This window comes from Schistocerca piceifrons, chromosome 9 (genome assembly GCF_021461385.2).
Source record: "Schistocerca piceifrons isolate TAMUIC-IGC-003096 chromosome 9, iqSchPice1.1, whole genome shotgun sequence".
Classification (NCBI taxonomy): Eukaryota; Metazoa; Arthropoda; class Insecta; order Orthoptera; family Acrididae; genus Schistocerca; species Schistocerca piceifrons.
The window spans coordinates 224,296,945-224,322,214 of NC_060146.1; the positions used below are offsets into that span (position 1 = coordinate 224,296,945).

At 42.4% G+C, this 25,270-nt stretch overlaps 1 protein-coding gene across 1 annotated transcript in view; it reads right to left on the reverse strand.

Moving 5' to 3' along the window:
• LOC124716884 (luciferin sulfotransferase-like) overlaps positions 1–21,389 on the reverse strand; it is a 57,132-nt gene extending 35,743 nt beyond the window's left edge. The window contains exons 1-3 of the mRNA XM_047243437.1: positions 21,188–21,389; positions 16,799–16,898; positions 16,567–16,711 (exon numbers count right to left, since the gene is read on the reverse strand). Of these exons, the coding sequence (XP_047099393.1) occupies positions 16,567–16,711; positions 16,799–16,898; positions 21,188–21,389 (447 nt within the window). The remainder of the gene's footprint in view (positions 1–16,566; positions 16,712–16,798; positions 16,899–21,187) is intronic.
• Between the last annotated feature and the right edge of the window lie 3,881 nt (positions 21,390–25,270).

The window sequence follows — 25,270 nt, forward strand, 5'->3', positions numbered from 1 at the left end:
GTGTAAATTAATTCCTGTGTAGCGGAGATGCTCGATGAGCTTAGATGGGGATCTCTGGAAAAAAGAAAACATTGTTCTGGCGAAACCATCCAACATTTTTCTTCTTTTTGAGGGGCGTTCATCAGTCTTCTGACTCCTGTGTCTGCCTCTTCATCTCGGAGTAGCCTTTGCACCCTATGTCCTCAGCTGTTTGTCGCTCGTAATCCAACCAGAGAAGGGCAGCACGAATGGTCAGACGTTTGTTTGATCCGGGGCAGACTATAACAGAGACGCTGAAGGAACCGAACTGGCAGACTGATAAAGATAGTCGTAAACTTTACCAAGAAATCCTGCTTGCAAAGTTTGAAGTACTGTACCAGTCTCAAACAATAACTACAACCCCCTACGTATCGCTAACGTAGGGATCGTGAGGACAAGATTAGATTAATATTACAGCACGCACAGAGAAATTTAAACAATTACTCTTCCCGCGCACCACTCGTGAATTGAACGGAAAGAAACCCTAATAACTGGTACAGTGGAACGTACCCACTGCCATGCACTTCACTGTGGTTTCGAGAGTGTAGACAACGATGACTGTCCACTACAGCGAGTTGTCATTTATGGCAGTCCACGAAGCTTGCGTTACTCAGAACAGTCCGACACTTTATTTCCATAATGCCCTCATTAGTGATAAGTTCATGCTGTATTCGGAACGTAAGAGTTTGACAGTTCTTTGCGTACGTTTTTCCCGAAGCAACACCGACACGTTGTTAGCTGCATACCTGCGTGAAATTGTCACTCCTACAGTCTGTCTGTCCGACTGTCTATGTAGCTCCCTCTCTCTCTCTCTGGCTGTTCGTATGGCAGTATTCTTTAACCCATTACATTTATCACCGTTATTGTCCGCCCCTGGTAGATGAGTGGTCAGCACGACGGAATGTCAATCCTAAGGGCCCGGGTTCGATCCCGGCTGGGTCGGAGATTTTCTCCGCTCAGGGACTGGGTGTTGTATTGTCCTTATCATCATTTCATCCCCATCGACACGCAAGTCACCGAAGTGGCCTCAACTCGATAGACTCGCACCAGGCGAGCGGTCTACCCGAAGGGAGGCCCTAGCCACACGGCAATTCCATTTCCATCACCGTTATTACAAAGATTGTCAGAAAATTATTGTGTACTTAAAAAAATTCAGTAAACACTATAATAAGATATTCAGATCATAACATGACATTGCCACCTAGTCACACTTCATACTATAGGACAAAAAATATCTGTTCCAGCAAAGATATGTATGAAGGGGACGGAACGAAAAGTGGCCACTCAGAACTAGCAGTGTCTTCATAACGTACACGTTTCCCTCTATTACCATGGAGGTTACTCCCTGATGTCTTAACAGATGTACTATCACCCTGTCCCTTCTTCTTGGCAGTAATTTCGTGCTTTCTTTCTTTGGCCGGTTCACCAGAGAACCTCCTCATTCCTTACCTTATCACTCCACCTAATATATTTTTCTGCACCACGAAATCGCCAACGCATCATTTTTCTTCTGCTTCGGTTTTTCTCATGTCACGCTTGGTACTGGTAGGCTTCTCCTGACCAGGAATGCCTTTTTTGGCAGCGCCAGTCTGCTTTCCACGCCCCACTTGCTCCGTCCGTCATGGGTATCTGTGATGCCTAGGTATCAGAAGCCCTTAACTTCGTCAGCTTCCTGATCCCCAGTTCTGATGTTAAGTTTCTCGCTGTTATCATTTCTGTCACTTCTGTCACTTCTCTTTCTTCGATGTACTCCCAATCCATATTCTGTAATCATTAAACGTCGCGCAATAACTTCACGTGGGCGACATCTGTCATGGTGTCTTTGATTACTACGTCAGGTACCATGGAGTTACAGGCGAATGTCACCCACAGCACAAAACTGACCCCTCTGGAACGCATCCACGCTACAGTTCACTTTTCATGCTGCCGTGCTGTGACGGCGTATGCAGACACATCCGCTGACGTGTTGTAACGAGGAAGAGCAGATGATTCGTCAGCATACGCTCACCATTCTTTAACCACATTCTCACCGTGCCCACGACAGTAAAATGCTAAACGCCGACCACGTTCGCCATTTCAGAGACTCTCGCTGCGTTAGCTGGGCCTCAACATTCTGCCCTTTTGTCAAAGCGGGTTTCCCTTTTGGGACCGTAAATTATTTTGAGCAATTAGGGCATGAGCCCACTCAAAGCGTAAATGGTTGCGAAAGCATACTTGACCTCTTAGCAACAAATAATACTGGACAAATAGTGAGTATTATAACAAATACAGGGATTAGTGACCACAAGGCGGTTGCGGTTAGGCTGAATACCATAACACCTACAACCATCAAAAAGAAACGCAAAGCATATCTATTTAAATAAAGCTGATAGAAATGCTCTTAACGCCTTTTTAAGAGATAGTCTTCACTCCTTCCGATCTGATCATGTAAGTGTAGAAAAGTTGTGTAATGTTTTCAAAGAGATAGTATCGACGGCAATTGAGAGATACATACCACATAAATTAATAAATGATGGTGCTGATCACAAAAAAACGGATCAGATCGCTGTTGCAGAAGCAACGAAAAAAACATGCCAAATTTAAAACAACGAAAAATCCCCAAGATTGGCAAAGTTTTGCAGAAGTTCGAAATATAGCACGTGCTTCAATGCGAGATGCTTTTAATAATTTCAACAACAAATTACTGTATCGGAATCTAGCCGAAAACCCAAAGAATTCTGGTCATATACAAAGGACACCACTGGTAGAACGCAATCAATATCTTCACTGCGCGATACCAACTGTGAAGTCACTGATGACAGTGTCATTAAAGCAGAGTTATTAACCACGGTTTACCGAACCTCCTTCACCAAAGAAGACGAAGTAAATATTCTTGAATTCCAGTCAAGAACAACTGCCAAGATGAGAAACACAGAAGTAGATATCCTCTCTGTAGCAAAGAAGCTTAAAGCACTTAATAAAGGCAAGGCCGCTCGTCCAGATTGTATACCAGTCAGATTACTTCCAGAGTATGGTGATGTGATAGCTCCATATTTAGCAAATATATACAACCGCTCGCTCACAGAAAGTTCCGCATCTAAAGACTGAAAATTGCTCAAGTCACACCAATACCCAAAATGGGAAATAGGTGTAATCCGCTGAATTACAGACCCATATCACTAACGTCGATTTGCAGTAGAGTTTTGGAAGGTATACTGTATTCGAACATTATGAATTACTTCAAAGAAAACGATTTACTGACACAAAGTCAGAATGGACTCAGGAAACATCGTTCTTGTGAAACACAACTAGCTCTTTATACTCATGAAGTAATGAGTGCTATCGACAGGGGATGTCAAGTGGATTTTATATTTTTAGATTTCCAGAAGGCTTTCCACACCGTTCCACAAGTGTCTTCCAAACAAACTACGTGCCTATGGAATATCACCTCAGTTGTGCGACTGGATTCGTGATTTTGTGTCAGAGATGTCACAGTTGGTAGTAGTAGACGGAAAGTCTTCGAGTACAGCTGAAGTAATACCCAGCGTTCCCAAGGAAGTGTTATAGGCCCTCTATTGTTCTTTGTTTCTTTCTTCCTTGGGTCGTTATCCCATTTCAACGCGGGGTCGGGATTTAGCAATGTTAATTGCAGAGGGTGACCAGATGCCCTTTCTGCAACCACCCCCAACCCACCAGGACATAAGTAGCAGTCTGTGTTAGTTTCAGAAGTGAAAGATAGCGAACTTTTCAAATGTCTGTGAGTCGTGTAACTGAGGCGGACCGTGGGGACCAACCCAGTACTCACCTAGCGGGATGTGGAAAACCGCCTAAAAACCACAACCAGGCTGGCCGGCATACCGGCCCCCATCGTTAATCCGCCGGGCCGATTCGTTCCGTGGCCGGCGCGCCTACCGGAGTCCACGAAGCAGCGCATTAGCGCTCTCGGCTTCCCGGGCGGGTTAATAGGCCCTCTACTGTTCCTGATCTATATTAACGACAAGACGAGGGCTAGTAGAAATCCTTGGGTAACAGAAGAAATATTGAATTTAATTGATGAAAGGAGAAAATATAAAAATGCAGTAAAAAAAGCAGGCAAAAAGGAATACAAACGTCTCAAAAATGAGATCGACAGGAAGTGCAAAATGGCTAAGCAGGGATGGCTAGAGGACAAATTTAAGGATTTAGAGGCTTATCTCACCAGGGGAAAGATAGACACTGCCTACAGGAGAAATAGAGAGACCTTTGGAGAATAGGGAGCCACTTGTACGAATATCAAGAGTTCAGATGGAACCCCAGTTCTAAGCAAAGAAGGCAAAGCAGAAAGGTGGAAGGAGTATATAGAGGGTCTATACAAGGGCAATGTACTTGAGGACAATATTATGGAAATGGAAGAGGATGTAGATGAAGATGAAATGGGAGATATGATACTGCTTGAAGAGTTTGACAGAGCACTGAAAGATCTGAGTCGAAACAAGGCCCCGGGACTCGACAACATTCCATTAGAATTACTGACGGCCTTGGGAGAGCCAGTCCTGACAAAACTCTACCATCTGCTGAGCAAGATGAATGAGACAGGCAAAATACCCTCAGACTTCAAGAAGAATATAATAATTCCAATCCCAAAGAGAGCAGGTGTTGACAGATGTGAAAATTACCGAACTATCAGTTTAATAAGTCACAGCTGCAAAATACTAACGCGAATTCTTTATAGACGAATGGAAAACTGGTAGAAGTCAACCTTGGGGAAGATCAGCTTGCATTCCGTAGAAATGTTGGAACATGTGAGGCAATACTAACCTTATGACTTATCTTAGAAGAAAGATTAAGGAAAGGCAAACCTACGTTTCTAGCATTTGTAGACTTAGAGAAAGCTTTTGACAAGGTTGACTGGAATAATCTTTCAAATTCTGAAGGTGGCAGGGGTAAAATACAGGGAGCGAAAGGCTATTTACAATTTGTACAGAAAGCAGATGGCAGTTATAAGAGTCAAGGGGTATGAAAGGGAAGCAGTGGTTGGGAAGGGAGTGAGACTGTAATTCTGTCAGAGACACCAAAAGACTTGTAAGAGCAGTTGAACGGAATGGACAGTGTCTTGAAAGGAGGATATAAGATGAACATCAACAAAAGCAAAACGAGGATAATGGAATGTAGTCGAGTTAACTCGGGTGATGCTGAGGGAATTAGATTACGAAATGAGACACTTAAAGTAGTAAAGGAGTTTTGCTATTTGGGGAGCAAAATAACTAATGATGGTCGAAGTACAGAGGATATAAAATGTAGACTGGCAATGGCAAGGAAAGCGTTTCTGAAGAAGAGAAATTTGTTAACATCGAATATAGATTTAAGTGTCAGGAAGTCGTTTCTGAAAGTAGTTGTATGGAGCGTAGCCATGTACGGAAGTGAAACATGGACGATAAATAATTTGGACAAGAAGAGAATAGAAGCTCTCGAAATGTGGTGCTACAGAAGAATGCTGAAGATTAGATGGGTAGATCACATAACTAATGATGAGGTATTGAACAGAACTGGGGAGAAGAGGAGTTTGTGGCACAACTTGACAAGAAGAAGGGACCAGTTGGTAAGACATGTTCTGAGGCATCAGGGGATCACAAATTTAGTATTGGAGGGCAGCGTGGAGGGTAAAAATCATAGAGGGAGGCCAAGAGATGAACAGACTAAGCAGATTCAGAAGGATGTAGGTTGCAGTAAGTACTGGGAGATGAAGAAGCTTGCACAGGATAGAGTAGCATGTAGAGCTGCATCAAACCAGTCTCAGGACTGAAGACCACAACAACAACAAACATCAACGACATAGGAAACAATCTGAGTAGCCCTGTTAGCTTATTTGCACATGATGCTGTCATTTATCGTCTTGTAAAGTTAGCAGATGACCAAAAAGAATTGCAAAATAATTTAGATAAGATAATTGTGTGACGCAAACTGTGGCAAATGACCCTGAATAAAGAAAAGTGTGAAGTTATTCACATGAGTGCTAAAAGAAATCCGCTAAATTTCTATTACACGATAAGTCATACAAATCTGAAGGCTGTAAATTCAACTAAATACTTAGTCATTACACTTACAAATAACCTAAATTGGAACGATCACATAGATAATGTTGTGGTAGAGTAAATCAAAGACTGCGATTAATTGGCAGAACACTTAGAAGGTGCAACAGATCTACTAAAGTGAATGCTTACACCACAATTGTCCATGCTATTCTGGAGTATTGTTGCGCGGTGTGGGTCCCACATCAGGTGAGACTGGCGGATGACATCGAAAAAATTCAAAAATGGGTGGTTCCTATTGTATTATCGCGAAATAGGGGAGATAGTGCCACAGACATTGAAAGGTCTCTGTTGGATTCCTTTCATGTTAATTTCTTAAATCTGTTGTCATTTGCGGCATAAATTCCTCTTCTAAATTTACTGTGGTGTTTCTGACTATCTGGGAGGAGACTGAGCAGTGAAACGTGTTACTTTTACACATAAACAAGAACGATCTGTCACACTACTACACTTTAAAACACATTTGTATGTAATTCATGTCACACAGTCTCATACGGAACCTACATCCGCTTTCTTTTATATGCTGTATATGATAAGATACTGTCATCCCCCTTCCCTTCTGTGTGAGAGGATGAATGAGCAAATGTATTTCCAGTTGCATGCTTGATGGTAGCAGACAAGCCTGTCTGCTAGAGAACAGTAGGACCAACGTTGGAACAGGTAGCTACGCTTTCTAAAAGCAGAGAGCTTTCTATTCTTAGTATGGTCCTGTCTGTCCCTTGTCATGTTAATATAGGAAGCTGCCTCTCTGCTCACTTCCGTTTTTATCTGTGAGGCACATTCAGGAAGGGACCACGGCAGTCTGTCTGCGTCGAGCGTCTGAAGTGGTAAGATCTCCAGCTAAGTTCGGCCTAACTGGAAATTTAATCACCTTTATTTCAGGTTTAGCTCTAAAATATCTAATATTATCTTAAATTGCAACACAGTGTATTTCCAGTGTGAAATTCAGAATATCTTCCAGTAGTTGCTTTGTCACTACTTTGTGAGTAAAGTGGAACCACGTGTTGATCAGTAACTCTAACTAAGATCATCAATCTTAAATGCGAATGTGCATGAGATTATAACGCCTCATCTTGACAATATTTTTCAATATAGCAACTTTTCTTTATGTTCTTTATGTTCAATCCACGTGGGGTGTACTTTGTGAGACCAGCACCAAGCGCTTATACAATTGTTTGACCCATCAGGTTTATAGTAAGATGGTAGTAACCAGTTCGAGGTTTTTCTTTTGTAAATTCCTTTTCGATCTAATTTATTTTAATTATCAAAATTATTGTGGAGTTACACTCTTTGTGTAAAGCAAGTTGACCACGTGAAGCATGTGGTGTAATCATCAAAGTAGCCCTCAGCTATTCTTTTAGTGAAGATTTCACAGAGAGTTAGTATGAATTTATTATACCAGTGTGTGGTAATTACATGACGGACAGGATTGTGCTATGAACGTAACTTCTTTGGGTGAAAATTGAATCGGTTGGTTGTGGTTAATTTCCTCTTGCATGTCTTTCAACGTTCTTCGTGTGTTATTTTATGAATGCAGTGTTGTATGCAGTCTCCCAATCTTGGCTCCATATTTGATGTGTTCTGTAAGATTACAAACTCACATTTTCACAATCCTAAATAAGGCACCAGTTTAATTATGAATTAAGTTTAATATGCTCAAATTTCAATGATCAATGTTATAATAAATTTCCAAATATAAGCTGATTTATTTCTTTTTATTTAAATTCTCTTATATATATATATATATATATATATATATATATATATATATATATATATATATATATATATATATCAGCTTATATTTGGAAATTTATTTTAACATTGATCATTGAAATTTACAAGCGAAAAAAAAATACACACACACATAAAACACACAAATATAGAAAACAAAACAAGACAAACAACACAACGCCGCTCAACAACGCCGTGAATCTTTTGAAAGTCTGCTCAGAAACAACGCAGGTAAAAAAATTTAAGATTATACAACGCTCGCAATCTAACGTTTCAGAGATTCCAGAGTCTAGCGGAATCACAGAACAGGGTCACCATGTGTAATGTTGTTGCTTAATTTGTTCTGATTTGCGGTGCTGATATTCAAGACCATAAAAGTGGGTTAAAAGCTGTGAGCTGTCTGGGGAAGTTAACCTTGCATTACTGAGCAACTGTTTCACCAGGTATCCAGTCTAGCTTACCAAATTCCCAACCAGACTAACATTAATTATAATCTTTTAATCGACTTACGACAACTGGTGTTTTATATATATATATATATATATATATATATATATATATATATATATATATATATATATATATATATTTGCGGTGCTGATATTCAAGACCATAAAAGTGGGTTAAAAGCTGTGAGCTGTCTAGGGAAGTTAACCTTGCATTACTGAGCAACTGTTTCACCAGGTATCCAGTCTAGCTTACCAAATTCCCAACCAGACTAACATTAATTATAATCTTTTAATCGACATACGACAACTGGTGTTTTATATATATATAAAACACCAGTTGTCATATGTCGATTATATATATACAAAACACCAGTTGTCGTATGTCGATTATATATATATATAAAACACCAGTTGTCGTATGTCGATTAAAAGATTATAATTAATGTTAGTCTGGTTGGGAATTTGGTAAGCTAGACTGGATACCTGGTGAAACAGTTGCTCAGTAATCCAAGGTTAACTTCCCTAGACAGCTCACAGCTTTTAACCCACTTTTATGGTCTTGAATATCAGCACCGCAAATACATATACATATATATATATATATATATATATATAAAACACCAGTTGTCGTATGTCGATTAAAAGATTATAATTAATGTTAGTCTGGTTGGAAATTTGGTAAGCTAGACTGGATACCTGGTGAAACAGTTGCTCAGTAATGCAAGGTTAACTTCCCTAGACAGCTCACAGCTTTTAACCCACTTTTATGGTCTTGAATATCACCACCGCAAATCAGAACAAATTAAGCAACAACATTACACATGGCGACCCTGTTCTGTGATTTCGCTAGACTCTGGAATCTCTGAAACGTTAGATTGCGAGCGTTGTATAATCTTAAATTTTTTTACCTGCGTTGTTTCTGAGCAGACTTTCAAAAGATTCACGGCATTGTTGAGCGGCGTTGTGTTGTTTGTCTTGTTTTGTTTTCTATATTTGTGTGTTTTATGTGTGTGTGTGTATTTTTTTTCGCTTGTAAATTGCATTGACTTCGATGAAAGACATAAATTTGTTTTGCGTGTGAAAAAGTGCGTACTGGGTTGGGTACCTTCCGTGTGACTGTCGTGATTTTTGGGGGATACATTTATTCTGATTAGTGTGTTGCGTACCGGGTATAAATTGAACTAATGCAGACACGTAACCAAGCTAAAAGTAGGCAGTCCAACAACTTAAGCAACATGGACCAAGGGGATAATTTGATTTCGAATATTAACGCGTTGGACGGTTCCGAAAATGCAATGGGGAATACTTCAGAGGAAATGGAAAACAGGACAAACGGGCTCACATCAGAGCCAGAAATTAATTTACCTCCAACTAACCAAATTGATTTGGCAGAACTCATGAAAGCCTTATTGCAACAAAATAAAGAAAATGCAGAGAAATCTGAAAAATCGATCCGAGAGCTAGGCGATCAAATGACGCACAAATCTGAAAAATCGATCCGTGAGCTAGGCGAACAAATAGACGAAAAACTAATCCAGCAGACAAATAAAGTCAACAAGTCGATGCAGAGAGCGTCCGATGATATCTCACAAAGAATAAACAATCTGGCAAGTGAAATAAAAAGTGATATTATGAAAGAATTAGGCCATACATTTGAACAAATTGATGACTGTCTGCAAGCCTTAGAACAGGGCAAGCGGAGTCGTGATGTGGAATCGAAAGAGAGCGAAGAACAGCTACTTAGGAATTTCCAAGCGCTGAGAGAAGAATGCCAAAGGGAATACCAGCAGGTACTCTCCAGGGTCCAGGAGGCGGAAACGCATTGTCCCGCGTCCGTTAGCAACACAGTAGCGGACAACAGCCAAGCGATTCATGCACTCGAACAGCAACAATTGAAGCAGACTGGGGCGGAGGACAACAGACAAATACATTATAAGGTTGCGGCATTAGCGGACATCGTAGGCACAATGATGGTGATGGAGAGCGATAACAATACTACACCCGTAGCGGTCGCAGAGACCGAAGAAGTGTGTCCGCTTCTTAGATTTCAGAAGGGACAGTTCGAAGTGAACAGGCGGCACAAAGCTGTAACAGGCGAATTACAAGAACGCGTGGCGCATCTGGAAAGCCGCATTGGGTGTGATTCCGAACTCGCCAATAGCACTAAAAATAGCCGTACGAACAGTGCAGAGAGGGACTCCGGCCACGAGGGAGATTTTGACGACAGGGAAGAATGTATTTTGAGGGGCAGACATGAGAAAAATAGAAACATTCAAGGGCCTCGCCGGGAGGAAATGCAGGGAATTGATTTCAAACATTTCCTTACGGTGAGAAAGTTTGAGATATTTCGAAATTCGCAAAAAGGAATACATCCACGAGCATGGCTCGAGCAATTTGAGTTCTGTCTTTCCCCCGACTGGGCAAGTTCACATAAGATAGAATATATGTGTGGATATTTGGAAGGCGAACCGGCGATTTGCATGAAGTCGGCAGCGCGTCACTGCAACTCTACTCAGGAGTTTCGACAAGCCTTTCTGTCCGCCTATTGGTCGGAAGCGGCACAAGATAGGGTCAAGCATGGCATAATTATGCTGCCAAATTTGAACCAGTCTGGTTTCGGTAGCCCAGCACGCCTATTCGACCACATGCTGCAGGCAAATCAGTTTCTATACGACCCATACGGGCCTGCGGAACTAATTAGGATATGCATCACCAAATTGCCGATGCACTTGCGCCACGTCATTCTTGCGGGACGATGCAAAGAGGACGTGGAAACGTTTAAGACACTTCTCCAAGAGTTGGAATACAATACAGGAGAATGTCCGCCTAATCAGGCACAAAGTTATTACGGGGCACAGCAGCGCGATTGCAGTCGTGGCCGTAGTACTAATCAACGGCGTGACTGGTCGTCGCGACGCGAACGGAACAATAATCGGGACCGGCCGTATAGAAACTGGGGTAACACTCGCGAGCACAGGTGGAACAACGGAAATGATCGAGGACGTGGACAAGATCGTGAACGCTACAGGTACGGCAACCAGAATCGGTACTACGATGAACATGGTGGGAATAGGACTGTAGGCAGAGCACCTCATGATGTTGAAATTCGGCCGGCTAACCCTAGACATAATCCAGCAAATGGAAATGAACAAAACCGGCAATGACCAACGATCAGCGCAGAGGGCGCCCAATCGGAACAAATGAGCGACATGGCAAATGAGTAGAAAGGACAGTGAGAAGTAGACAGGACGGTGAGGAGAAAGAATTGATTAAATTTGTGACGTATGCATTTTTAATAATATGTTGGTAAAAATAATGATAAAGATGTTTCTATGTGATTGATTGAAGTGATGTTTTTAGTTTTTTTTTCTTTCTTTGTGCAATTAGGATTTAGATTGGTTCAAATGCGAAGATAAAAGGTTTTGTGAACGAGTGAAATGCTTTTTATGGTTTTTTGGTGTAAATTGAAAAGAGTCGCTCCTGAGAGAAGGAAAATCTGTGTTGAATTAATGCAAAACTCAGGGGGAATATCCGATCTGTGGGTATTATGGGTCTGGCAAACCCAGGTCCCCAGCTGTTAGTAGCCTTGTCTCCGATTTTCTGCTTTCAGTGCTACTATCTATCTATTACTATTCTATATCTGTCAGTATAAATTAGGACCTCTTACTGTAGTATGCGTGCTGTATGAATATTTTAAGATAGGAAACCTCTAAGAAAGGAATGAGTAAGTTTCGAATTTTGAAAACAGGATGCATTAATACGATTGTTTAACCAATGGCTTCCCAATATGCGATGATATGTTAATTTTGATGATATATCTTTTTTGTTCTTTATAGCTGAGTATGTAAAAGGCTGTCTGTGGATTTCGTCAGTATATTGATTCCCTTCAAGGTGGTTTGTGTAATTTACGTGGCCCTGAAATAGTATTATGGCAGTCAAATGACGAGCAGTTTTCCAGCAAATGGAGAATGGAACGGAAATATGGATCCTTTTTGTAGACTTGACTGATGTTGAGCCAGAGCCTGAAAAATTATTCTGCGTTAATACTTGTCCTAGAAAAGCGACGTTTATGTGTTTTGCTGATGCTGTGAGCATTACAGCTTACTGTTTTCGCTGGTGCGGGATGCACTGCAGCCTATATGATTTGTATTGAAGAAATTTCCCTCTTGACGGGGAAGATTAAATAATTTTGACTAAGAGGCTGAAGGAAAGCTTTGTTTAATGTAATAAGGATGAAGCAAAACATTTGTCATTTAAACTACAGGAGGATTCGGATCTTTTGTGTCAGTTGTAAGTTCAATAGGATGTTAAGATGAAACTGTTTTACAGAATAGAGGTGACCACAATTTTGCCATTCATGAGAAATGAATCCAGAATGACCACCACAGGCAAAATAACTGATTTGGAAGCGAAAGGTAACTTAAAGAAGGAACGAAATGGGTAAGAAAATGTAGTATAACCTGTATAATGAAAATATTTTTACCCTTCTCAAAGTCATCTGTGTGATTAATTCTTGTGATAACGTAATTTTAGATGAAATTGTCTTTCTGTTTTATGTATAAACATATGAGTATGATTAATGTATAATTGCGAGTCTCTTACCAGGTGTGTGAACTGGTATAAATGTTTTGACGTTCAAATAACCATTGTTCTTTCTACTATGTACGTTTAAGGAACGTTTCTCCATATTTATCATGTGACAAGACGTATGCCGCGAGCGTCAAGAAGAGGACGAATTAGAACAATGTTGTAGTGGTATAAACACTGTGTTGAAGTAGCATTGAAGTAGCTTGTTGAATTAACTAGTAGTGGATTGAAGCAGAATTTTTAGTAATACATGTTTATGGGTAGTTAGTTTGTAGTATAGACAACAGGTGTGCATGTGTGTGTGTGTAAATAACATGTGAACCCTATGCTGTCCTGACCTATACTTGCACAAGGCAAAATTCTACTCATTTTAGTGAATTAATAAGTAGCATTTGATTTATTAAAACGCAAGTGAACCACATTAGTGATGTGGATTTAGATATTATATTGTCAGTTCATTTAATTTTTATTTTTATACTGTCATTTCACTTCTATTTTTTATATTGTCAAGTCATTTAACTTTTATTTTTATATTGTCGATTCATCTAACTTTTTTATTAAAAAATTTAAGTCTCACTTTTGTTCTTAAAAAATTGTAAAAGACAATACTAAGTGGTATTATGTATGACATTTTGTAATCACATAACTATGATGGACAATTTCTGTGAATGCAGTTGAGAACGTGAAAGCGAACCGGCTAAACTCTTACGAGACAGTGGGAGCAGCGAGGAGGAGAACTAGTTGTAAACAGGTGGGTTTCCCAGCAGGACACTGTCAACCGGGCCACTTCGGGAGCGCGGTCGACAACAAAAGAAGGACTGCGGGGCAAACACTTTTCCTTGCACACAGAGCTAATGGCCGGCCACACCAGTGCGACCCTTCGTGGAGGCGATGACCTGAGATGGGCGAGCGGTCCACCGCGCGGAAATCCATCTGCTGGCAACGCACCACAAGCACGCGACCGTGACGAGACGGGCGCGGTGAAACGACAGACGACAGGGGATAAAGAGGCATGGAGCCTTTTGACAGGTACTGTCCAGAGAAATTTTCAGACGTCAACGACGACTATCAACATTTCTTGGCGGAAGCCCATTGTCAAGCGACAGTAAATCATGGTTCGATGTTCTCTGGTAGCTAAGGGTGGCACAAAGAAGAGCCATTAAGTGTCATTCTTGCCCAGGAATATCAACCTGGCGTGTCAAACGAGGATATCGCACGAATTTGACAACACAAACATGGAACCAAATCGAGATGTACGTGACATGGGCCACCAAGAGAAACTTCATGAGAGGGCAGAGACGACGGGATTGCATGCAACAGATGGACAAAAATCCCTACTGACAGCTGCGGCGACGAACCACCCCCCCCCCCCCCCTGCCCTTATATTGTGCCTCGGAACAGTGGAACTACTGAGTGTATCAATGAACAGTGAATATACGGTTCTTAGTCCAATGCATATACGTGTGTTTCTGTCAGAGAAACTCTGACTCGTGTGTTTTGCAGGGGTTCGATTTATTGGTGTTTATGAGACTGACTCTTGTATTTTGCTGGTCTTCTATTTATTGTTTTTTTTTTAGACTTTGACTCTTGTATTTTGCAGGTGTTTTATTTATTGGTGTTTTTTTAGACATTCACTATTGTACTTTCAGAGCTGTTTTATTGATCAATGTTTGTTCTTGTGTGATGTATTAGATTTGTGATATTTTGTTTCGTAAATTCATTCCTGTGGCATTGCTTCGTTTATCAGTCAGATAGCTATTCATTCTCATTGGACTGTGATCGATTAGCCTTTGCATGGGGCATATTTATAATGAGGAACCCCTTAAGGGTAACAATCACATAATTAATTGTAGTTTCAGTATAATGACACAGTGATCATTGTTTGCTAACTAACTGAAATATAGTAGAGTGATTAAATTAGTGCCACAAAGTTATTTTAATTCTACAAATTATTAGTTTTATAAGATATAGAATTTTTTTGCGATAACCACTTTGTAAAACATGTTTTTTCTCTTATCTTTCTTTTTTGCCCTTGCGGATTGTGCATTGTAATGTTCTGCTTTATAATACTGATGTTATTTTCATGTTTTTTTTATTGCTGTGGCACCTTTGCTATTTTCATAAATTTTACTTGTTAATAAACAGTCATAAATTTTCCTGTGATCAGTAGGCTCTTGCAATGAGCAAATACTGCTGAACTCCATAAGGGTAACAACCAGAAATCGTTATCACATTAATGACACAGGAACCATTGTTTTTACTTGCTGATCGAATTAGGTCTACACTATCTTTTAAATAGGTGTCACAGATTGTTTTTTTTTCTCTTTGAAATTGGTAGATTCTAAAGATGTGTTGAAACTATGGTGTTTTAGCAAGTAGCTGGTGACCTTTTGCATTTTCTTTACATTTTTGGTTTAAGTTGGGTGTGAGAAGCCTGCTTGGGAATGTCCTACCATGGCCAGAAAATTCCCTGCACAGTCTTTTCCCGGAGCGTTGGGGTTATGAAAGGTCTCTGTTGTTTTCCTTTCATGTTAATTTCTTAAATCTGTTGTCATTTACGGCATAAATTCCTCTTCTAAATTTACTGTGGTGTTTCTGACTATCTGGGAGGAGACTGAGCAGTGAAACGTGTTACTTTTACACATAAACAAGAACGATCTGTCACACTACTACACTTTAAAACACATTTGTATGTAATTCATGTCACACAGTCTCATACGGAACCTACATCCGCTTTCTTTTATATGCTGTATATGATAAGATACTGTCATCCCCCTTCCCTTCTGTGTGAGAGGATGAATGAGCAAATGTATTTCTAGTTGCATGCTTGATGGTAGCAGACAAGCCTGTCTGCTAGAGAACAGTAGGACCAACGTTGGAACAGGTAGCTACGCTTTCTAAAAGCAGAGAGGTTTCTATTCTTAGTATGGTCCTGTCCGTGCCTTGTCATGTTGGTATAGGGAGCTGCCCCTCTGGCCACTTCCGTTTGTATTTGTGAGCCACCCTCAGGAAGGGACCACGGCAGTCTGTCCGCGTCGAGCGTCTGAAGTGGTAAGATCTCCGGCTAAGCGCGTGTCTGCTAAGTCTGTAGGACAATGGATTTCTTAAGTTCGGCCTAACTGGAAATTTAATCACCTTTATTTCAGGTTTAGCTCTAAAACATCTAATATTATCTTAAATTGCAACGCAGTGTATTTCGAGTGTGAAGTTCAGAATATCTTCCAGTAGTTGCTTTGTCACTACTTTGTGAGTAAAGTGGAACCACGTGTTGATCAGTAACTCTAAGATCATCAATCTTAAATGCGAATGTGCGTGAGATTATAACGTCTCGTCTTGACAATATTTTTCAGTATAGCAACTTTTCTTTATGTTCAACCCACGTGGGGTGTACTTTGTGAGACCAGTACCAAGTGCTTATACAATTGTTTGACCCATCAGGTTTATAGTAAGACGGTAGTAACCAGTTCGAGGTTTTTCTTTTGTAAATTCCTTTTCGATCTAATTTATTTTAATTATCAAAATTATTGTGGAGTTACACTCTTTGTGTAAAGCAAGTTGACCACGTGAAGCATGTGGTGCAATCATCAAAGTAGCCCTCAGCTATTCTTTTCGGGAAGATTTCACAGAGAGTTAGTATGAATTTATTATACCAGTGTGTGGTCCCCGCCCCCCCCCCCTCCCCACAGTCTGCAGGAGACTATTTCTGAAAGGAGATACCCACGTTTGCCTACCTTTGGCTTGATGGTCCAAAGCTGCTTCGGCAGGAGCGCTGGAGGCAGGTGGCTCTTAATGAGTCGTGGTGATGTCATCCTCTGGGCCAGCTCTATGGTGTCCGCGATGCCGGCCTTGCCTTCCTCCGGCACCAGGGCTGAATACCTGAGGATGGGGCGAACAACGGGAAACCTCAGAGTGTGGAACGTTTCTCTCCACTCGCTGCATCAAAGCCGAGTCCGGCCTACTCACTCGAGGAACGGGGACCTCTCCGGGAGGCAGACCTGCCTGGCTGTTCTGAAGTCCAGGTCGTTCATCAGCAGCCACACCATCTCCTGCGTCCAAGTCGTCCCTGTCGGATCAGCAAAGACTGAGTAAAGAGAATGCAAATGGAAGGAATTTCGAAACTTGTCTACAGCTGCAGCTATATAAATACTCCATAAGCCACGGTAAAGCACAGCATACTAGTACTTTCAAATGTATTTCCCATTTTATCTACATATTTAGCAGGAGGAAACTGATGTTTATATGCCTCTATAGGGATCCTAATCCCTCTTATATAAAGTGACTGAAAAGGCGCACATAAAAAGAAAACCAGGATATACAGGGTGGTCAGGAAGAGACTGAAGAGGAATAAATGAATGTATATTATATAATCAAATACTAATATCGTAAGATCCATAGCCCATTTCACAGTCAAATTATTTTTCCATAAAAGCTTATCCATAATAATTTAAACCCTTATCAGTTCAATAGCACATGCATGAAATTAAGTGTGTTTGTGGAGAAATAATGTAAGATGTGACCAGCAGCAGATATAGGCCCAGATCATAATTTAGTAATGATGAAGAGTAGACTGAAGTTGAAGAGAATTAGACTGAATAACCATTAAGGAAGAAAGTGGCATGTTGAAGTACTGAGGAATTTTGAGACGCGTGTGAAGTGTGCTGAGGATGTGGATACTCCGATAAGATGTAAAAGTGGACAGTTAAGGTGATGAGGAATGGACAGCTCTAAAACAATCAATCGCAGATGTTCGAGAGTCAGACATAGGTACAAGGAACGTAGCTCCGAAGAATCCTTGGGTAATAGATGAAAGGAGGGAGTACAAAAATGTTCAGGAAAAGACAGGAGAGCTGCAATATTAATCACTTAGGAAAGAAATGGACAGGGAGTGCAAGGGAAGCCAAGACGATATGGCTACAGGAAAAATCTGAAGAACTTGGAAAATAAATAATTGTTGAAACAACTCACTAAGCATATAAAAAATCAAGCCACCCTTCGGTGCAATGAAAAGCAAGATGGTAATATTAAGACTGCATTGGGAAGTCCACTCTTAAACTCAGAGGAAAGAGCCAGTGGGGGAATAAATATGTTGAAGGCCTCTTTGAGGAGGAGGAATTGTCTAATGACATGAGAGAAGAAGAAGTTGGAGGCGATAAGGAAGACTTGGGGAACTCGGTTTCAGATTTTAAAAGACTTGAGATAAAAAAAAACATTCCAACGAAATTTCTAAAATCACTGTGGGAAATGAGAACCAAATGACTGTACAAGTTGATGTGTAGAATCTATGAGAGTGGCGACATCAAACTTTCGGAAAAATATCGCCCTCTCAGTTCCGAAGATAACAACGGCAGATAGCCGCGAAAATTGTCACACAGTCGCCTTAACATTACATGCATCCAGGTTGATGACAGAGTAAAGTACAGAAGAATGGGGGAAACATTGAGAAATTGATCGATGACGATCAGTTTGGCCTTAGGAAAGGTAAAGTGTGTTGATACTTACGCAGGCGATCAGCACGCTCTGACCCATGCGCACTATGATACATGGCAAAAGAAGTTAGTGTTAAGACACAGTTCGATACTGAATGCTGCGTCTGTTTGTGTTTTACCTTTTTTGTGGTCGCGAGGAGGCAAACGCAAGAGCGACGGAATTCCCGGCACAGGTGCTGCAGGCTGAGAAGTTGCCCACCATTGTCACACTGCGACTGTTGTTCAAATACGAATTCATGCGTTTTTTATTCAAGGAGAAAATGTTATGTATGTCTTATTAAAGTGAGTGACATGGATACAGAAGTTACCTGTATCAATATTCACATGTAATAGCACACGAATAGTATGTAGTAAAGTGATGTGGGAGAAATTGTATTCAGAAATTACAGAAATGTGTTGGGAATTATTCACAAGATTGTGTGTAATGAAAGTACTGAATTATTCTACTGAAGCATTTTTACCTTAAATGGAATCTTGAATCACACTTCGACTGAAGCGAATAGCACGAGGTATGTTATGCCTCTGAAAAGGATAGCTACGCGAACTAAAAGTTTATAAGCAACATTATGCTGTTTGTGAAGAAATACGATACAGAATCTTCAAACGACATAGTGAAAAATGTTAGTTGCAAATATTCTCCTCGTTCAGATTAAATTTGTTTGAAAATGTTCAGAAGTAACGTATTAACTAGAGAGTTTAGAATAGCAGTTGCTACCTTTATCGATTTTAACATTCGGTGTAGAGCCTATGGATTGCCGAGCAACCGATACAACTGTAGTTATATCACGTAAAATTCGCGTGAAACACTAAAAGAATATTTGTCCTCGGAGTCTTTCGCGAAGGCATACACGAATAAAACGTTCTCGGTTTTCCAGCCGTTGTGCCCAAAGGCTGAAGGCTATAACACATTGAAGAGATAGCTGATACAGAGCAATCTTGAAAGGTGTTTGGACCTCATGGATACAAGTTTGTGGAAGTATCCGCTCCATGTAAGTGCAATGAATCTCCAACAAGTAATTATACGTATAGGACGATTGTAATCAAAACAATGCGGACGGTTGACACACACGGTCTGAGATATACTGTGTTATTCGCAACCACCGCGAAAGATGGCGGAGACGCATTTATGACTTTGCACTTCATAATGGAAACAAGACTGAAGAAATATCAAGGTATGCTCATAGGATTTGTCGATCTAGAAAAAGCGTTCGACACTGTGAAATGGCGCAACATGTTCGAAATTTAGAAAAAAATGGAAGCAAGCTACAAGGAAAGACGGCTGACGTACAGTATGTACAAGAACCAAGAGGGAACGATATGAATGGAAAACCAATAACTAAGTGCTCGGATTAAAAGTGGTGTAAGACAGGTATGCAGTCTTTGGGTCCTACTGTATTCATCGAAGAAGCGATGGTGGAAATGAATGAGCAATGGTAGAATGAAAGAATGGGATTAAAATTCAGGCCGAAAGGCTATAAACGATAAGATTCGTTGATGATATTTCTATGCTCAGTGAAAGTGAAGAAGAGTAACAGCAACCATTGGAAAGAATGAACCTTCTAATGGGTACAGACTGTGGACTGAGAGGAAACCAGAAAAATACAAATGTAATGAGAAGTAGCAGGAATGATAACAGCGAGGAACTTAATATCAAAATTTGTGACACGGAGTAGACGTATTGAAGCAGTTCTGCTACCTTGGAAGCAAAATAAGCAATGACGGACATAAAAAGGAGTGTGGTATCGATAGCTACGATGCCACAACGTAGGTGCGCCCTCGCAGGTTGGCCCTGGGAGAGCGGACGAACAAGGCCGACCACAGCGCCCTCTAAGCCAACACTGTGGAGCTCAGCGAGCGCCGCTCCACATTCAGCCCATTTTGGTTTCGAGCAGACGACCAACCAACATTGTTTCATAGTGGGCGAGCCACTACAGATTTCGCCTGTGTAACTTCAGTTGGCTTTGATACATCCGGCTTCGCACCTACGTGCTCCTCAGTACAAAGTTATGTATTCACGTTTAGTATTGTGTTGAGATACAGTAAAACTACTTTTACTTTAATTGCAGTACCGAGAGTTCTACCTCACCTGCTCCTCCTAGCTTCCTACATTCGGCCTACCCTCTAAATTACGGCTGCAGACCCACGCACGACCATCCAGGTGGAATACAATAAGGAGGACATAAACAGCACACTTACACTGCAAAAATGGCATTCCTGGCCAAGAGAAGTCTTCTGGTGTCAGACACAGATCTTTATTCGAGGAAGAAAATTCTGAAAATGTATGTTTGGGTGCTCCAAATGCTTCATACGGTACTGAATTAAGGACAGTGGGAAAAGTGGAAGAGAACGGAATTGAAGCGTCTGAGATGTGGTTATACACAAGAACGTTGAAAATCAGGTGGACTGATAAGATAAAGAATTTGGAGGTTCTCTGCAAAATCGTCAGAGAAAAAAATTTCTGCAAACACTGACAATAAGAAGGGGGAGGACGGGAGGGCATGTGTTGCAGCATCGAGGAATGACCTCCACAGTGATAGAGCGGAAAGCACTTAGAAAAGTGTTGACAAAAAAAAGCGAGGCACACCTATAATTACGGGCACCAAAGCGATGTTCTAGGAAACGAAAATGACTATGGCTTTGTTCCATTTGTAAGATACGCCCCGTTTCTCTAGCTACCTACAATGGCTCGCTCAGTATGTACTGGAACAACACCGCTACCGCTCCAGCTTAACGTCATTATCAGGCCAGCGTCAGACTCTCATGACACAGAAAGACACACACACACACAAATTGAGACAAAGAGAGAGAGAGATGCAGAGACATGTGCAGGGAGACAGACACAGATAAAAACAGACTGACATGGCACCTGACTTGGGAAAGCTGACCACCCAGACGTCGTCCGGCCTCACGGGGAAGTCGAGGATGCGGCCGGCGTCTGCGAGGAACCCCCTGGGCATGGTCAGGCCGGCAGGCTGCGTCACCACGTAGCCGTCCTTCCGGCTGTGCTCCAGGGCGGCGAGGAACTTCTGCGCCAGTGGGTGCCGCAGCGGTTCCCCCGTCACCTCCATGGCTGTCGGACTGCCGCAACTCCTGTGGAACGTACGATTTGCTCCTATAACGAACTGTCTTTACAAATACATTGCCGGAAAAAAACAGTACAGCTGAAAAGACGACGTCGATTGTGATCCATGACGGCATATGCCACCTCGATGATAATGGATGTTAATGATTTCAGAGTTATCCGCCAACAGGTAGCATAGTGGCATAGCTACCAGAGCACCACCTGTGTCTACCCATCAACAGAAAATGCTCAAAGCCAGAGGCCTCAGTGTGATGCAAACGTTGAAGCAAGCAGGAGCTGTACCACGGAGATGTGTTCGTGCAGCCTCGGTCGTGCAGCAATGATACACCTGTAGACGAGTTTCTTGTCGCCCGCGGAGCACAGAAGTCCTCCAGGATCGTCGTATTGTAAGGACAGCAGTGGCAGATCGTACAGCTACCACAGTAAGGATAAATGGGCTTGTGAGTCCAAACTTGTCAACACAAACAGTTGTAAAGATGAGATTTTCACTCTGCAGCGGAGTGTGCGCTGATATGAAACTTCCTGGCAGATTAAAACTGTGTGCCGGACTGAGACTCGAACTCGGGACTGCCTTTCGCGGGCAAGTGCTCTACCAACTGAGCTACCCAAACACGACTCGCGCCCCGTCCTCACAGCTTTACTTCTGCCAGTATCTCATGCTTGGGTAGCTCAGCTGGTAGAGCACTTGCCCGCAAAAGGCAAAGGTCCCGAGTTCGAGTCTCGGTCCGGCACACAGTTTTAATCTCCCAGGAAGTTTCATATCAGCGCACACTCCGCTCCAGAGTGAAAATCTCATTCTGGAAACATCCCCCAGGCTGTGGCTAAGCCATGTCTCCGCAATATCCTTTCTTTCAGGAGCGCTAGTTCTGCAAGGTTCGCAGGAGAGCTTCTGTGAAGTTTGGAAGGTAGGAGACGAGGTACTGGCAGAAGTAAAGCTGTGAGGACGGGGCGTTAGTCATGCTTGGGTAGCTCAGCTGGTAGAGCACTTGCCCGCAAAAGGCAAAGGTCCCGAGTTCGATTCTCGGTCCGGCACACAGTTTTAATCTGCCATGAAGTTTCAGTTGTAAAGATGTTTTCGACGGTGGACTTCGGGCACGCACGCCTCTGGCCCATCTTCCACTCATTCCACAGCATCGACGTGCGGTGTCTCGACTGCTGCGGCCAGACGATAACTTGGAAGATGGAACGGCGCGCCATCATCTCCAGCAATGGAAGCAGATTCTGTCTGCACACAAGTGCTGGTCGTTTGCGCTTATGACGTACACCTAGTGAGTGCTGCCTCACAGAGTGCATTCGTCCAAATCGCACTGGCCCTACCTCAGGTTTTATGGTCTGGGGTGCGATAGGCTACAACTCTCGTTCACCTTTGGCGTTTCTGGAGGGGACGCTAACCAGCGATCGGTAGATGTAGAATGTTACTAAGCCGGTTCTTTTGTCGTTTTCGCAACAGGAAAATGATTTGTTGTTCCAACACGATAATACTCACCCACGTAGTACCCGTGAAAACTCTGCAAGACGTGCACCAACTTTCGTGGCCAGCACGATATCTGTTCTTACCTTGATTTTATTATTATATGACTCTGCAGGACCGTGTGTATGGTGCCCTGCTCTGACAGCTTGTCACCTGCAATCCAAAGGATATGTGTAGTGAATCGGCCTGCCCAGAACTCCGACCTGGACGCGATGCAGCCCCTGTGCGGTGAGTCAGAAAGTCGACTCTTGTCGTGAAGCGAGCGTCCAGCACCACTGCCGTCTCTGGTTTCTGTTCTTGAGGAAGAACTTGCTACCGCTCCTCCTCAGACATTCAGGCTCCACTCTGAAAAGTCATAAAGGAGAAGGGTGGATACAACCCATATTAATATGTCCACCAACACAATGCCGGGATAAAAATTAGTACAACATTTAGAGGTTCCCAATTCACTCAATATTTATGGGTACGTGAAATGCTGACATTAACAGATCAATAGCTGAAGTGGTTCCGAGGGACGAGCTATCGTCCCGTGCTAAATCACGCGTATCAGTACGTGATGTAGCTTCCACAGCCGACTTTTCAGGCTCTCATTCTGGCATCCAGTCGATCGTACAGGTGGCCAATACGGTCCTAGGGTACGTTACTCCACGCTCGGTCGACCTGTTCACGTAGTTCTGTAACAGTCGCTGGTTGACATGTCACACGAATGACACCTCGTCCCATCATATGGCACACGTGCTCGACTGGAGACAAGTACAGATATCGTGCTGGCCACGAAAGTTGGTGCACGTCTTGCAGAGTTTTCACGGGTACTACGTGGGTGAGTATTATCGTTAACGTAAGGCCCTGATGAAGGCTAGCTGCAACGCTGGCCGAAACGTTGGCACATTTTAAAATTATGACGATGCGGTCTGATACCCTGAAGAATTTTATTGAAGAAGACAACGGCCGCGGAAGCCTACGCTTACACAAGATATGTTCACTTTTGCAGTTGTTGAATAAACAAACCCCCTCTGATGATGGTACAGAGGTGCTGAGACATGTTTGAGTAACAAGAAAAAACAGTGTTTTGCATAAAAGGGGGAACCTATATCCAACAATTTTAACTGCAAACGCGGAAGAGATACAAGGGCTAAAAATCCTAAAGAAGAATAAAATCAGTCTCTCTTGGCCGTCCCATTCCGCTATTTCTGCTTCTCTACAGGTAACCACAATGCCCCCAGCCTGCCATACGAACAGCCAGACAGAGAGGGAGCCACATCGACAGTCGAACAGACAGACTGTAGGAGTGAGAATTTCACGCAGGTATGCAGCTAACAACGTGTCTCTCTTGCTTCGGGAAAACGTACGCAAAGAACTGTCGAACTCTTACGTTCTCAATACAGTATGAACTTATCACTAATGAGGGCATCATGGAAAGAAAGTGTTCGACTGTTCTGAGTAATGCAAGCTTCGTGGACTGCTACATACGCAAACAACAAATCTCTCTGAGTGGACAGTCATCGTTGCAACGCTCTCGAAACCAAGGTGAAGTGCATGGCAGTGGGTACGTTCCACTGTACCAGTTATTAGGGTTTCTCCCCGTTCCATTCACGGATGGTGTGCGAGAAGAGTAATTGTCTGAATTTCTCTGCGGGTGCTGTACTATTAATCTACAAGTAATCTTGTCCTCAAGAACCCTACTTTAGCGATACGTAGGGGGTTGTAGTATAGAGCTAGAGTCATTATTTAAGCTTGGTACACTATCTGATCAAAAGCACCCGAACACCTGGCTGAAAATGACTTAGGAGTTCGTGGCGCCCTCCATCGGTAATGCTGGAATTCAGTATGATGTTGGTGCACCCTTAGCCTTGATGACAGCTTCCACTCTCGCAGGCATTCGTTAAATCAGGTGCTCGAAGGTTTGCTGGAGAATGGCAGCCCATTCTTCACGGAGTGCTGCACTGAGGAGAGGTACCGATGTCGGCGTCCAAAACATCCCAAACGTGTTGTATAGGATTCGGGTCAGCACTCTGTACAGGCCAGTCCATTACAGGGATGTTATTGTTGTGTAACCACTCCGCCACATGCCGTGCATTATGAAAAGGTGCTCGATCTTGTTGAAAGATGCAGTCGCCATCCCCGAATTGTTCTTCAACAGCGGGAAGCAAAAAGGTGCTTAAAATATCAATGTAGGCCTGTGCTGTGACAGTGCCACGCAAAACAACAAGGGGGCAAGTCCCCTCCATGAAAAACACCACCGCCTCCGAATTTTACTGTTGGCACTACACACGCTCGCAGACGACGTTCACCGAGCATTCGCCATACCCACACCCTGCCATCGGATCGCCACATTTTGTACCGTGATTCGTCACTCCACACAACGTTTGTCCACTGTTCAGTCGTCCAATGTTTAC